The following is a 13933-nucleotide window of genomic DNA, read 5'->3' on the forward strand; positions in this document are numbered from 1 at the left end:
CGCCGCGGCGTGAGCGCGAAGCCGGCGGCGGCTCCGGCGCTAGTCCCAATGGATCCGGCGGGGATGACATAAGCTCTGAGTCAGGCAGCGGACGATGATTGGTCGGTGCGGCTTCGAGCAAGCCGGACTCCGGTCTTCTCGCCTTCCTTCTCCCTCTGTCTTCCCCTCCTCCTCCCGCCACCCCGTCTCCCTAGTCCCTGCTTCTCGCTATGTCTTCCATGCTCCTCTCTCGCTCCGCCGTGCGCTCGTTTGCACCCGCGCGCAGCGCGTTTCTGGTACAGTTCCTCTTCACCCAGAGTCTTCTACCTGCCAGATGGCATTGTACACCCACCGCGCGCGTCGTCCCGCTTGATCCGGCTTGCGCTCGCGTCGCTGCTGCGCGGGCGTGACTTTGTCCGTTTCCAGTACTGCGGACTTGCCATGCCGTATGCTTGCGCCGCGGTCGCTTGGGCCTTGCGCTCTCGCATAGATCATTGTTGTCGCTCTGGCGCCGCTCTCGGCCTTGCCCGGATCAAGTTTTTCCGGTGCGCGTTGGCCCTTCGCCGGTGGTTCCGCAGCCACCACTACCGACATTACCATCGCACAGACGGCCTTCGGGAATGATCTACTAACTGCTTCTCATCCTAGATTGCACGCCGCAACGTGTCGTCAGATGTTGCCGCATTCAAGGGTACCAAGAACAATAAGGTACGCCAGCTGTTCGCGCTTGGGAGGTTCCGCGATGAGCTGTGTACTGACCAAAATCCCACCACCATTAGGGCAACTACACCGTCACTATGATCGAAGGTGATGGTAAGTTTTTTTGTGGTGCTATTCCTTAGTCAGGTCTCGTGCTAATTCTTGCCAGGTATCGGCGTTGAAATCTCTGCTGCAGTCAAGTCTATCTACGCCGCCGCGAAGGTTGGTTGTTCTTCATACTCCGGTGGATCTTTTAGCCGCCTTCGTGAGCCTATACTTATACGTGATATTCCAGGTCCCTATCGAGTGGGAGATTGCTGATGTCACTCCAATCTTGAAGGACGGCAGAACCGCAATCCCTGACGCCGCTATCGCGTCGGTGAAGAAGAACTATGTGGCGCTCAAGGGCCCGCTTGCGACTCCCATTGGCAAGGGCCATGTTTCGCTCAACCTGACCCTGCGACGCACGTTCAACCTGTTTGCCAACCTGCGACCTTGCCGCTCCGTTGTTGGCTACAAGACGCCCTACGACAACGTCGACACTGTCTTGATCCGTGAGAATACCGAGGGCGAGTACTCCGGCATTGAGCACGTTGTCGTCGACGGTGTTGTTCAGTCCATCAAGCTGATCACCCGTCCCGCCTGCGAGCGTGTCATCCACTATGCGTTTCAGCACGCCCGGTCGAGCAACAAGAACAAGGTTCTTGTCGTCCACAAGGCCACCATCATGAAGATGGCTGATGGTCTCTTCCTTACCGTCGCGCGCGAGATTGCCAAGGAGTACCCCGACATCGAGCTTGGTGAAGAGATCCTCGATAACACCTGCCTGAACATTGTCACCAACCCGGAGCCTTACAAACCCGTCGTCATGGTTATGCCTAACCTCTACGGTGATATTCTGTCCGACATGTGCTCCGGCTTGATCGGTGGTCTTGGTCTGACGCCCTCCGGCAACATGGGCGACGAGGTTTCTATCTTCGAGGCTGTCCACGGTTCCGCGCCCGACATCGCTGGTAAGAACCTCGCGAACCCCACCGCACTGCTACTGTCGTCCGTCATGATGCTGCGACACATGAAGCTGAACGACTTCGCGGACAAAATCGAGAAAGCGGTGCTCGACACCATCGCGTCCGGACCGGAGAACAGAACTCGCGACCTGAAGGGCACAGCTGGCACTAAGCACTTCACTGAGGAGATCATTAAACGTCTTGCTTAATTTTGTTTGTTTCCGGCGAGCGCAAACTTGGGCACAGAGACGTTTAATAGAGGAACCATGCGGGTTCAGGTAGCGAGTATGGTGCCTTTTTCCCTCTTTTTTCGGTTCTTGCCAGTTTGCTAGAATTTGTTAAAACTGTTTTGTTTTGTTGTTGCTTGCTTCTTTTCTGTCTAACAATCTACCTACATGTCAACACGATGTGTCTATACAGTCTACAACATGCGTGCGTCTGGAACCTTCCCTCTCCGTATAAGAAACGAACCGAAGAAAAAAGAAAGGCGGCATCCGAACAACGGACACGAAATGAGAACGAAGGAAAAGAGGGGAGCTAGAGAGCATCGTGCGGCGTGACATTTATTATGCATTATTTTGACCGTTTCTCTTTCCAACCTTCTGCTTTCAGAAGAGAAGAACTATTGTTTTTGGGACAAAATGATTAACATAATCTGACTTGATGCTGGGCATCGCGCATCGTCATGCTTTTATTCGTGCTTTCTAACACCGCGTCCTATTTAATGTTTTCTTTGCTGTACTTTGCTTGTGTTGCTTGCCATTGTAATCAATCGCGCTGTTTTATCCTTTTAGCAAGGAAACTTATGCGGAGGAGGGGCGCGATTTTTTTGTGTTTTGCCCACATTGTGCTTTGTTATCGGCATTTATATTAGTGTTAGTAATTTGGACTGAAGCTCACTAACTACTAGATGAGCTTCTCAAAACTAATGCTACAAACGAACGATAATCCCATCATGATATTACCAAAAATGAAAATAACCCGCGCCTAATGAACAAGGAATTGTGAAGAAGATTAAAGACAAATGGAGAAGGAAATGTGAACGAAATGAACGGTGTCGCTCTTTGATGAGCTAGCTAGATTATTGTGACAAATAAGTCAGAGGCGCCTCGCTTACGGAGTGCGTTTATGTACGCGTCGGCATGAGATCACAATTACCGACGCAAAAAAACACGAAGTCATTGCTTCTCGTCGCCATCTGCCCAGTCCCGCGAGGTGCCCTCGGCATCGGGATGCGCTACGTCAGTCGCAGCAGCCGCATCCTCGACCAGCGGCTCAGATGCAGCGGCCGCGGTCATGGTTGCGGCGTCGTCGTTGTTGATTTCCTCAGCGTCGTCGTCAGTCGCGTCTGCTGCGGGGGGTGCGGGAGCGGAGAGTGATTCGTACTGCGGCTCGTGGGGCTCCTCCATCGGCGTGAGGAACGGTGGTTCACCGCTAGCAGAGGTAGCGCCCGCGGCAGCGTTCGGGGCGACGATCGCGTCGTCGCCCTGCTCGTCGTGGGTGGCGAGGATGGATTCGTGCGGAAGCACGGAGAAGATCTCGGTGGTCTTAGTAGGTACATCTTCTTCCTCGTCCTCGTCGGGCGCAAACGGGTCCATACTCTGGGAAAGGATATCGTCGAGACCTTCGCCGGCGTAGCCCTTGCGCGCGATGCCCTCAAAGACCTCTACTTCGGCTCTGACAATGCCGGTGGCTTGTTTGAGTATCTTAGACGAGATATCCTCAGTAATATCGAGCGAGTACTTGAAGTAGTCGTACTTGAGATGCTCCAGGCCGTCAACCTGCGCGGTGAGGTCGATTAGCGCCTGGCGGTAGAGCTGCAGGTTGCGCTGCTTCTTCTTGCCAAGCTTGACGTTCTGCTTCTCCGTCTTGCGTAGCTGCTTCGTCCGTGCGATTGTCTCCTTCTGGAATTTCTCCTCGTGCTCCTTCGTCAGTTTGGCATAGCGATCGACGTCAAGCCGCACCGGCATCTCAAAGCCCTTTGGAATGGATTCGGATAGGATGCGGTGGCGGTTCGCGGACAGGAACTGCAAACTTGCTGCGGATGACAACCCGTCTTCACAAGTGGCCGCGCCGCGGCAGTCAGCGCATGCCTCGAGGGCGGTGCCAAACTTGTTCTCGGCGTCTGCGACTGCGGCCAGCGCCTCGCGCAACGTCGCGGCGGCTTGCAGTAGCGTCTCGTATGCAGCAATGTTGTTCTTGATGTCATCCTTGGTGACGATTGTCTTCGGCAGCGTTGGCGGCGCAGGGAACGTCACAGACTCCAGGGTGGGGGGAAACTTAGAGGTCGCAGTGGTGCCGACGGGAGAGAGCGGGGCTGCGATGACAGAGGGGGCTGGTACGGCGTCCGACACAGACGGCGCAGCGGCGTCGAGCTCTGACGATGGCACAGGTGGCTCAATAGCAGATTCAGCTGCTGTAGACATGGTGCTGCGTGTGCCGGGGGTTGTAGATAGGGTGCGCGAACAGGTGGAGCTGGCGTAGAAGGTGAGAGGACAAGGTCGTTCGAGGCGACTCGGCATGCGGCTATTGCGGGTACGGATGCGCGGAGATCGGCAGTCTTGAAGCCAGCAGACGAGTGCGTGCACGAGCACCCGGAACACAGCATGTTCACTCTATGCCGGATTGGGCCTAGACTGGCGCGGCGCGGCGTTACGTCATGTGTTCGCGTTCGTGATGGCGCCGCGGATCACTCGTCGTCACTCATCCATCTCACCCTCCGCCTCATCCTCCTCCCCGTCCTCCGCGTCGTCGTAGATATCGTACTCGTCGCCCGCGTTGGCGTCTGTAAGATCGTTAGAGTAATAGTCCAGTTGGTCTTTGACAAAGAAATGCTCACCATTGCCCTCTTCTTGCTGGAGAATGCCCAGCAGCTCCTTTAGTCGGTCGCCGCCATCCGCGCTCACAGCCGACACCGCCTCGAGCACCTCCTTTTCGGCAGATGCAGCAGCTGTAGACGTCATAGCTTGCTCCTCTTGCTTGGAGGCGTCATCATCGTCGGCGGCTGGCATCTCTTCGTCGCTTGGCTCCTCGAGGATAGTCGCGATGTCCATCTGCTTGACAGTCTGCCCGTGAGACAGCGCCGTGAGCTTGAGTCGCAAAATGCGCCGGAGTTTCGAAATAACAGCAGCTTTGTACCACCCGTCCTTCTCGTCCGGCTTCTCGCGCATCGCGCCGTGCTCGACAAGGTCCGCGAGGACCGGGTCAGTGATGTAGCACAGCTGGAAGGCGCGTGCGTTGGTCAAGTGGATGCCATCAAATATGTGACCACCCGGCGCGGCATTGATATTTGATGGCGCGGCAGGGCGCTTATCCCCGCTCTCACCGGGTGTAAAGCGGAAGTATTCGGTTTGGTATTTCGCGTACTGCGGATCGGTCCTTGGGTCGACGCCGTATTTGGTATATGTCGCGCGCCACGGTCCGCTCTTCCAGGTGAAAGCAACGTAGGGCAAAGCAAACTTAACGTGGCTCGCCCACATGTGTTGCAGGTCTGCAGGCAACGCCTCCGCCTCAAGCGATCGACGCGTCCAAATCGGCTTCTCGTCGAACTTTGCCTGCAATAGTTCGATGATCTCAAGCAGTCGCGGATTCGACGGTGTGTTTTTTGGCACGGGGAGATTTTTGGAGGGGAATGACGCGTCGGGAACGGCAGTGTCTGTCCAGCGCACGACTTTAGAGAATAGACGCTTTGCCACGGTGCGGTTGACGAGGTGCGTCACACCAGCGGAGTCGGTGACCACCGTCACGGCAGGGTTTTGGCGGTAGGCGTAGTCAAATGGGACGGTAATGCGTGAGAAGCGCGGCGGGGGGGGCATGTCGAGATCTGGAGCTTGTGGCATGTCGTCGAAGCTGAGCGCTGTGATCGCGTTCACTGGGCAGGACAATTAGTATGGAAAACAGAGTTGGAAAGTAGACACGTACAATCGCCTGAAAAGAGTGAATTGCGTATCTTGGTCGCAAATGGCGAGTTGAGAGTCGAATATTGGAAGTCCGCCAACTCTCTGAATCGCACGTGGTGGTTGATGACGGCATATGGCGCGACAGAGTAGCTGTCCGGCGCGGCCGCGAGCGCCTTATGCAGATCGCCGCCGTGCTCTGCAAGCAACGCCTTTGAAACGCGTACTTCGAGTAGTACTGAGTGTGCGCTGGCGTTGGCAGAGCGGGACATAATAGGATGCGCGAACCGGTCGCGAGGCCGTAGACGAAGCTCAAGTGGGGTGTCGCCTGCGGAGCTGATGTGGCGACGCAACGCGTCCGGGCCGCCGAGCGTGCGCAGGGCCATATCAGGGTCGCGCACACGAGCTGGGTGTTCAACGCAAAAGACGCGGGGGACGATGTCGAGCGACATGACGGAGCGCGCTGTTGGTGGTGGTGGTGATGCTGCACGCACGTTTGGCGGTCACAACAGAGAGCTGCCTCTGCTCCGCCATCCCCAGCGTCCTATTCACAAACCCCCCGACTCCCCGCGACCACCGCGCACCGCCACCGCTCCGATCCAGTCTCCGGCCCGTCCATCTGTCCTCCATGAAGGGCTTCAAGCAGCGTGTGGTACGTTTTAGCCTTCCCTCCTGCTCCGCTCCCTGTCGCCTTCGCAGCGCCTCAGCTGACTGAACACCCCCCTCTCACGTAACAGCTCTCCCGTTCTCGCAACAACCACGACTCTACCCCCGCCTCCGCGGCCTCGACCTCTTCATCGACGTCGTCTTCCTCCTCCGGCTCCTCGGCATCTCGCAAGCTGAAGGACCCCGCATTGCAGCAACAGCAGCACAAGGCGTCTACCCCCGCTGCTGCCGACTCCGAGTCCCGCGCATCCCGTTCTAACTCGACCTCACCCGCACCTTCTATCAACGCCGCTCCTCCTCAGACGCCCCCGGCGGCCACACCTCAGTCGTCCTCGACCCCCACGCTCATCCTTCCGCAGCAGTCGCAGCCCGCGCCTACACAGCCCTCCTTCTCGTCGGTATCCTCTGGTGCCTCCTCCCCCTCGGCCGCATCTGCCGCCAATGGCGCTGCTGCTGCTGTGGTACGTCGCCGTACGCTGTGTTTGTGTTCTCAGCGACAAATGTATTGACCATTGCAACAGAACCACGTCCCCCCACCGGGGGCAACCGAAACAATGCCGGGCGATCTCGCCGCAAGCCGGCATAGTCAACAGCGATCGTCGCCCACATTCGACCGGCTCAAGGCCGGTCTTCCTGAAGATCAACTTGCCTCGCCCGCACGTCGTCACCACTCCTCGCGATTCGAGGTCTCCGCTAGGCGCGAACTCGAAAAGCTCCCCGGTTTCCATGACGTATCAGCCAGTAGCCGGCAAGAGCTGTTCTTCCAAAAGATCGAGCAGTGCAACGTGATCTTTGACTTTAGCGACCCTTCATCGGATCTCAAGTCTAAGGAGATCAAGCGCGTCGCGCTTCATGAGCTGCTGGAGTTTGTATCCACCTCACGCATGACTTATACAGAACAGATGTACGGCAGCGTCGTCGACATGTTCGCCCGCAATCTCTTCCGGCCAATACCACCGCCCGTGAACCCTGTCGGTGATATCTACGATCCAGACGAGGATGAGCCTGTTTTCGAGGTTGCTTGGCCGCACATGCAGATCGTCTACGAGTTCTTCCTAAAGTTCGTTGAGTCCCCTGATTTCCAGCACAGCGTCGCCAAGGCCTATATCGACCACCAATTCGTCCAGCAGCTTCTCGAGCTTTTTGATACTGAAGATCCGCGCGAGCGCGACTACCTCAAAACCACGTTGCATCGCATCTATGGGAAATTCCTAAACCTGCGGTCCTTCATTCGACGGTGTATCAATAATGTGTTCTTCCAGTTTGTCTACGAAACAAATCGGTTCAACGGTGTTGCAGAGCTACTCGAAATCCTCGGTAGTATCATCAACGGCTTTGCTCTGCCGTTGAAAGAGGAGCACAAAATTTTTCTCGCGCGGGTCCTCATGCCGCTGCACAAGCCAAAGTCACTAAGCTTGTATCACCCGCAGCTCGCATATTGCATTGTCCAATTTATCGAAAAGGATCCAAGTCTGACGGAAGAGGTTGTGTTGGGCTTATTACACTATTGGCCAAAGGTCAACAGTCCAAAAGAAGTCATGTTTCTGAACGAGATTGAAGATATCTTTGAGATCCTGGAGCCATCCGAGTTTCTCAAGATCCAGGTTCCATTATTCCAGCAGCTGGCCAAATGCGTCTCCAGCCAGCATTTCCAGGTCGCCGAGCGTGCGCTGTATTTATGGAACAACGAGTACTTCGTCTCGCTCATGAGCGAGAATGTGGAGACGATTCTGCCAATCATGTTTGGTGCACTGTACAAGAATTCTAGGGGCCATTGGAATAGAACCATCCACACCATGGTCTGCAACGCGCTGCGTATGTTTATGGAGCTGAATCCCGCCCTGTTTGAGGAGTGCACGGCGCTGTACAGAGAAACGGAGGAACATGCGGAGGAAAGAGAAGAACGTCGGCAGCAGTTATGGTCGCAGGTCGAGGCGTTGGCGAATCAGAACATGCAAAAAGCCATGGTGCAATAGCCGGACTATATCCCATCGCACAATCGCCACCTGCTAGCGCATTAATTATGATGCCGATTTTTTTTACTCATTGGGTTTTGACAACTTATTCTTTTCTGTTTATTCATTCGTTACGACAAGCGAGCACGCGAGCTCTGTACTTATCAATGCGCGTTTGCTTGTCACCCTATTATAGACATCCGTTACCAGCAGCTGGCGGACTTTGAGTAAAGAAAGATCAGACGTCTTGGAACACCCTGAATGCAGGCACACGTTACCACTCGCGCTAATGCGCCGCAGTGGACCAAGTCGAAGCACCAAAAATCGTTCAACCGGGCATATCTCTGTACACCTAATGGTTTCTGCTTATTTCGGAACTTATCTTACTTTTGTTTGAGTTCATTTGTCTGTTATTATTTGTTTGTATTTACGAAATCTCTCGGCGCTTCTATTGTTTGTGAGTTATCGTTGTCGTTCATCTTTGTCATATGCAGTCAGTCAAATAGCTAGTCTCCAGGTTCTTATTACTTTCGGCTTGGTAGCTATAGCACCTATCTGACCTTCTCAAAATTATGCAGAGGAATAACTTGTCACGAATACGGCGAGCCATTAATTAGTGTGATTATGAATAGCATCACTGCTACTCGAGCTCGGGAATTCCCCGTACAAAGTCAGAACACAGTGGTTGGAAGGACCGTGGACGCTTGAAACCACTTGCTGTGCCTTCTTGAGTCTGGTCACCAGTGTCACATCGCAAATGCGCTTGAAATAGGGAAATCAAATTGCCCAGTGTAATCATTCGATGCAGAATCAAGGGATTCACGGCTGATGTAACTTCATTTGACATGAATTTGTTGTTAAATTCCCACGCTGACCTACTAACGCTGACCCACTTACTGTAATGATCTTGCAAGTGTTGCATTGTCGCTGTACGCAGACCCACGACCCCTACCGCGAGATCAACACTGGCATGATAACACTATTCTCTAACTCAACGTCTGCATTACGATTGAGAGAAATCGTACACAATTCCATTTCCCGTCTAGTAAATAGATCGCCAGATAATCACGTGACTACTTATCTGCAAACCAGCGACACTGACAACTAAACCGTTGAGTCCCACCTATAACCATTCTTAACAGCCGGTTAGAGATGTGTGGGCGCTATGCCATGACAATGGTACAATCTACCATAGTATGCAACGAGGAGAAGAGATTTGATTCTAATTTGCTTCTAGCGAATAGATCGCATACGCCAGCGCATGCGCGAAGATGGCATTGATATCGACGAACCCGCCGATGAATTCGACGAAGAGCCAGTCTACGAGCCGTCGTATGAGCCGACATGATTTTGTTGTGTCATGAAAAGCGAAATATCTGACTTTTAAAGAAACAATATACGGCCGACGACATATCGTCCGGTGTGCTTTCGGCCAACATCAGATCATGAAGCTGCGTCGTCATCAAACGACTTGGAAGTGCGATTAATGCGTTGGGCGTTTATTCCCTTTTGGACACACGAGATCCCGAAGGGTACACCGTAAGCACGCGGATGATTTATATTTGAAACTTTCGGTAGTGATAACCAGCGGTAGTCCCGTGTTCAACGCAAGAAGCGACAACCTAAGCTCGAAGATGTGGTCGTATTCATTTCAACGAGGTCGTCGCTGTGTCGTACCCGCCGAGGGTTATTACGAGTGGCTCACACCAAAAAACTCTCATCTCTCGGCGGCTCAAGCTGCCAAGGAAAAGGTCCCATACTATGTTCATCCCACGGACGAATCAAAGCTGATGTACTTTGCTGGTCTGTATAACGTGACGTACATCAAGTCGAAAGAACAGGACAGCGAAGAAAAACCAGAGGAGAAAGTGTACTCTTTTGCTATTGTCACAACTGACTCGACGAGTAGCCTGTCATTCCTCCATGATCGGATGCCGCTTATGTTGTTTGCCGGCACCCCCGAGTTCGACAATTGGCTGGATCCGAAGTATGCGGGATACTCCCAGCTTCCATTATTTAACAGTGACGACGACATTGCAAAGAGTGTCGTCTGCGAAAAGTCACCGGTATATTTGTCTGGTCCGAAAGCAGGCCAAATGATTGTGGACGCAAAGGCATCAATCGCATCGTTCTTCGGCAAGCCGGGTGGAACTAAGCGCAAGCTCGAGACTGAGGAGACAAAGGCACATGCGCACATGGAGAATCCGGAGGATGTCGAGGGTGCAAAGGCGATCGTGGTTCACCGCAGAATCAAATCCGAGGAAAATATTGACGAGGAGAATGTAGTTTTTCCAGAACCCAACGAAAGTCCTCATATAAAAAAGCTGAAGATGGAACCTAGCACGCCTGTCAAAAAGGAGATGAGTCCAAAATCAAAGGCAGCTAAGGCGTCGCCGAAGAAGTCCGCTGGTGATACCCAAAAGTTGAAGATAACATCTTTCTTCAAGAAGTGAACGGATGCGCGTTTCTCACGGTTTCGGTTATTGCGTTGGAAGAGTTTGGTTTTCAAATTGGAGTTCGTGTAATTGTACTTCTATTAGTTCTGCCATTATTGATGTAGTTATCTGGTATATTTGATTGGCCCCTCTAACAATACTTTTTAGTGGTATTTTAGTGAAGCACTACTATGCTTCCAACGTCGCATCTGTCGTGCTTGTGTCCCCAGGGTGTGCCTTCACTCCAAGGCCCACCAGATCGCCTTGCAATTTCAAGTCCGCTGTCTCTGCAACAGTCACAACTATCGCCTCCTCGGCACTTGCAATTTGTGCTTCTTCTTCTCTCTGTAAGTTGTCGATTCGTACACGCTCATATTCTCTCACGAATTCAGCCAGCACAACAAGAACGCAGTCACGGCAGGTTTTATCCTTGCGATCTTCGCCGAAATGTTGTAGTGCAGACTCAAAGGACACACGTGTGCGCTCAAACTGGGTAAGTAAGTCCACTCTGCATTCATCAGCTTTAGATCTCACTGGCTCTAGAATTTCTACGACGCGGTCGTTCGGATGGAGTATGGGCGGAGTAGAGGAAGTCCATTGATCGATGGTCTGCTGTATGTCCTTTGTCGCGGCTTCAAATTTCCGGCAGTCATGCCCAAGCTGGTCAATAGACACTAAAAATTTGCGCGTTAATCAATGACACGTTCGCTTGAAATCATTTCAACTCACGCTTCGACGCGGCCTCGATCCCTTTCAGCTCGCTAGTAAATTCGTTCAAATGAGTAAAGGAAACGCGTATAGTTTTCTCGATGAAGTGCAGAAAGCTCGTCCGGTTGCTTGCGTCCTTAACGTAGCTCAACCGACGTAAGGTGCTGAGCTTGAATCCCGCAACGTTTTGCGACGGACCGTTCATGAAATTACCGATCATCAATATGATATGGAAAATCTCCTGCAGTTTACCCGACGCGATGGTTTCCTCACATGCGGCTTGCAAGAGTCGAAGCTTTGACATTAGGTCATGATAGTCATTTTCAAAGTTCTGTGCAAATAGCAACAATTGCATTCTCGTCTGCCAGTATGGTTGTAGATTGAAACAGAGCTCTAAGAAAATCCGGTCTGGTCGAGAAAGCGCACTTGCATCTTCTGTAGGTTTTCGTTTGGGATCAGACCAATTCGTCGAATATGGTAGCATATCTCTTGACTGACAAACGTTAGCCTCAAAGATCCGCAAACAGGGTAACAATTCCTTCCTTACTATTGACTTCGCAATTTTAGTAATATCGTCTTTCGTGAGAAATTGTAGCAAGCTAGTGTTCCGGATAATATCGTTATCGCAACGCAATACTTTAGAAATCAGTTCGTCCTCGGATAAATGCGCGTATGTATGCAGATTTATCTCAAACTGCTGAGCCATGTCGCGCGGTATAATATTCTTTCCAACATCGTTGCCCTTCACAGGAGTCTTTAGTGCCCTTGCTTCTCTGATTGCGAAAACTCGCTCAACCTCATTGAAAACGCCATCTTTATACAACGTCTCTTCTAAACAAGCGCGTCGGTCGTCTATATTCCGTGAGAGATCAGTGTCGCAGACTTCGAATACCTGCGCCTTTTCAAATACTGGACACGGAGACCAGATGGTGTTATCTACCGCGTGAAGTTTATCCCAGTGAAGCGTCTTCATCTTCCGTGGCGTAGATATAGGCTCTTTGTCAAAGATCGGAATCTGAAGACGCAAAGAAGGCGAACACTTTGGAGAGTCAGCCTCCTTGACGTTTATATTCGCCGGAAGTGAAGCTTTCGTGCCACTCAGGAACATGGGAGGGGGAGGCGGGGGTGGCGGGGGTGGTATATTCCCGGTTACCTGTTGATTCAGACATTCGCTTGCGTCCCTGTTTTGACTGAGAAAGAACAAAGGTAACGGAGGAGGTACTGGAGCACCAGAACAGGTGGTGGACTTGTCGTTTGCCTCATCGTTGCTGCAGGCTTCGTAATACTCTGTCTCATTGCCGGCAGACTGTGTGCAATTACAATCTGGTTGAGGCGAAAGAGGTTCAATGTTATGTTGTAGATCAGGTTCGCGATCATCCAGCGGTCCAAACAGAACTTCGTTTTGTGCATCACCCTCCGTTACACGCGGTGCAAGGCGTGTTCTCTTCGTTGGTCGTCGTTGTTTCTTCGGAGATCCAGGTGCAGGCGCAGTATTCTCGGTTAGATCTTTGAAGGTGCTCCTTGAGGTCAACGGGGACGGTGAATTTGCAATATGGGGTGTATCAAGTGGTCCGAAATACAGAAATCCCTTACGCGGAGGACGTGGTGACAGCGGCGATCTCATTAGCCAAGCTTCATAATCATCATATGACTCTCCTGTGACAAAACATAGTCTGCTGTCGGCCGACGTAGTTCTGCGCCGTTCCCGCGATGTTGTGGTGCATGATGCTGCAATAACTTGCTTCGCTGATCGGCAACTTGACTCGCGGCCAGGTGCTAACGACGAGGATGTAACCGAAGGACTGCCATCAACGATCTTGCCGTTCTGCAGCGTGGACAATGCAATTGGGCTTTCAGTCTGTGTATCTCCTCGCTGACGGTGTGACCAAATGCGGTTCAAAATTCTCTTAGCGCGCGATCCGGTATCGATCCCGAGAACTGGCTGATGGGCTGCGTAAAACTCGCGAAGCGGGAGTCGTCGTTTGCCACGAAATATGGAGGAGAGGCCAAGCAGCCCGCACGTCGGCGTGAAGTGTCGCTCTCGGTCGATTACGGCGGGGGAGTTGTAGATCTGTCGATGAGCTGCCATTATGCCAGCTACTAGATCAAGCAGATTCGTCAATGAAGCGTTCCATCACTGCTCTATTGTTGATAGGCGGAGCGATTGGCAAGAAGACCGCGAGGTGGAATAGGTATGCGTTTGTTGCGTTTGTGTTACACACGGCTTCTGCGACCTCGGTCAGAATGCCAATCCACAAACCACAGTCCTACACACCCATCGCAACTGAATTGCCGAGCATGACAATGGAGGTATTCATGAGGATATTTTGAATATCTGGCGACGGAGCGACAGTTTGCATTCCTCTACTTAGCGTTGCACCGAAACTCGACACCCAGAGCAGTCTCAGTAGAAAGTCAGGATTCGCTATTGTGCTAGTGGTGCAGCCCAGGTATCTATTGTCGCCTATACAAAGCAAACAATGCACAGCATAATCAAAGAAAGAGGTACACTCCTGATCCCGGGATCTCTGGCCGTGGTGCTGACCAACCTCAGACTGCCTGCCATCAAAGACAAGGTCGTGCGGAAA

General features: G+C 52.5%; 6 protein-coding genes across 6 annotated transcripts; 3 read left to right on the forward strand and 3 right to left on the reverse strand.

The window, feature by feature from the left end:
• The first annotated feature begins 4 nt into the window (after nt 1-4).
• Nucleotides 5-2132, forward strand: V1518DRAFT_147296 (uncharacterized protein). The gene is made up of 5 exons (XM_066900774.1): nt 5-275; nt 628-687; nt 759-792; nt 848-900; nt 974-2132. The coding sequence occupies exons 1-5, from the start codon at nt 210-212 to the stop codon at nt 1892-1894; spliced, it is 1134 nt and encodes a 377-aa protein (XP_066761046.1). The 5' UTR covers nt 5-209; the 3' UTR covers nt 1895-2132.
• A 1127-nt stretch (nt 2133-3259) lies between these two features.
• Nucleotides 3260-3994, reverse strand: V1518DRAFT_360765 (uncharacterized protein; the record flags this gene model as incomplete). Its single annotated transcript, XM_066901208.1, has 1 exon — nt 3260-3994. A coding segment is annotated over one exon (735 nt), but the record flags the coding sequence as incomplete, so codon positions are not given.
• Nucleotides 3995-4384: 390 nt separating this feature from the next.
• V1518DRAFT_370502 (RNA polymerase III transcription factor IIIC subunit-domain-containing protein) lies at nt 4385-6033 on the reverse strand (the record flags this gene model as incomplete). Its single annotated transcript, XM_066901323.1, has 2 exons — nt 4385-5556; nt 5607-6033. The coding sequence occupies 2 exons, from the start codon at nt 6031-6033 to the stop codon at nt 4385-4387; spliced, it is 1599 nt and encodes a 532-aa protein (XP_066761048.1).
• Nucleotides 6034-6209: 176 nt separating this feature from the next.
• V1518DRAFT_370603 (phosphatase 2A regulatory B subunit-domain-containing protein) lies at nt 6210-8223 on the forward strand (the record flags this gene model as incomplete). The annotated part of the gene is made up of 3 exons (XM_066901327.1): nt 6210-6233; nt 6319-6705; nt 6769-8223. The coding sequence occupies 3 exons, from the start codon at nt 6210-6212 to the stop codon at nt 8221-8223; spliced, it is 1866 nt and encodes a 621-aa protein (XP_066761049.1).
• A 784-nt stretch (nt 8224-9007) lies between these two features.
• Nucleotides 9008-10742, forward strand: V1518DRAFT_147302 (uncharacterized protein). The gene is made up of 5 exons (XM_066900775.1): nt 9008-9047; nt 9100-9381; nt 9440-9534; nt 9592-9741; nt 9797-10742. Exons 2-5 carry the CDS (start codon nt 9355-9357, stop codon nt 10653-10655), a joined length of 1131 nt encoding a protein of 376 aa, XP_066761050.1. The 5' UTR covers nt 9008-9047; nt 9100-9354; the 3' UTR covers nt 10656-10742.
• V1518DRAFT_147679 (uncharacterized protein) lies at nt 10741-13523 on the reverse strand. Its single transcript, XM_066900776.1, has 3 exons — nt 11893-13523; nt 11367-11838; nt 10741-11311 (listed from the first exon to the last, which is right to left on the reverse strand). Exons 1-3 carry the CDS (start codon nt 13432-13434, stop codon nt 10827-10829), a joined length of 2499 nt encoding a protein of 832 aa, XP_066761051.1. The 5' UTR covers nt 13435-13523; the 3' UTR covers nt 10741-10826.
• Between the last annotated feature and the right edge of the window lie 410 nt (nt 13524-13933).

Source organism: Limtongia smithiae (genome assembly GCF_038497785.1).
Source record: "Limtongia smithiae strain NRRL Y-17922 unplaced genomic scaffold V1518scaffold_2, whole genome shotgun sequence".
Lineage (NCBI taxonomy): Eukaryota > Fungi > Ascomycota > Lipomycetes > Lipomycetales > Lipomycetaceae > Limtongia > Limtongia smithiae.

Bases quoted from the DNA above. Each gene is read 5' to 3' on its own strand.
- V1518DRAFT_147296 (XM_066900774.1), top strand. From the start codon at position 210: ATGTCTTCCATGCTCCTCTCTCGCTCCGCCGTGCGCTCGTTTGCACCC. The intron at 793-847 runs GTAAGTTTTTTT...AATTCTTGCCAG, and splicing joins CACTATGATCGAAGGTGATG to GTATCGGCGTTGAAATCTCT. The intron at 901-973 runs GTTGGTTGTTCT...GTGATATTCCAG, and splicing joins CTATCTACGCCGCCGCGAAG to GTCCCTATCGAGTGGGAGAT.
- V1518DRAFT_147302 (XM_066900775.1), top strand. From the start codon at position 9,355: ATGTGTGGGCGCTATGCCATGACAATG. The intron at 9,382-9,439 runs GTACAATCTACC...ATTTGCTTCTAG, and splicing joins GGCGCTATGCCATGACAATG to CGAATAGATCGCATACGCCA. The intron at 9,535-9,591 runs GTATGAGCCGAC...TGACTTTTAAAG, and splicing joins GAGCCAGTCTACGAGCCGTC to AAACAATATACGGCCGACGA.
- V1518DRAFT_147679 (XM_066900776.1), bottom strand. From the start codon at position 13,434: ATGGCAGCTCATCGACAGATCTACAACTCCCCCGCCGTAATCGACCGA. The intron at 11,839-11,892 runs GTAAGGAAGGAA...AACGTTTGTCAG, and splicing joins CTAAAATTGCGAAGTCAATA to TCAAGAGATATGCTACCATA. The intron at 11,312-11,366 runs GTGAGTTGAAAT...GCAAATTTTTAG, and splicing joins GATCGAGGCCGCGTCGAAGC to TGTCTATTGACCAGCTTGGG.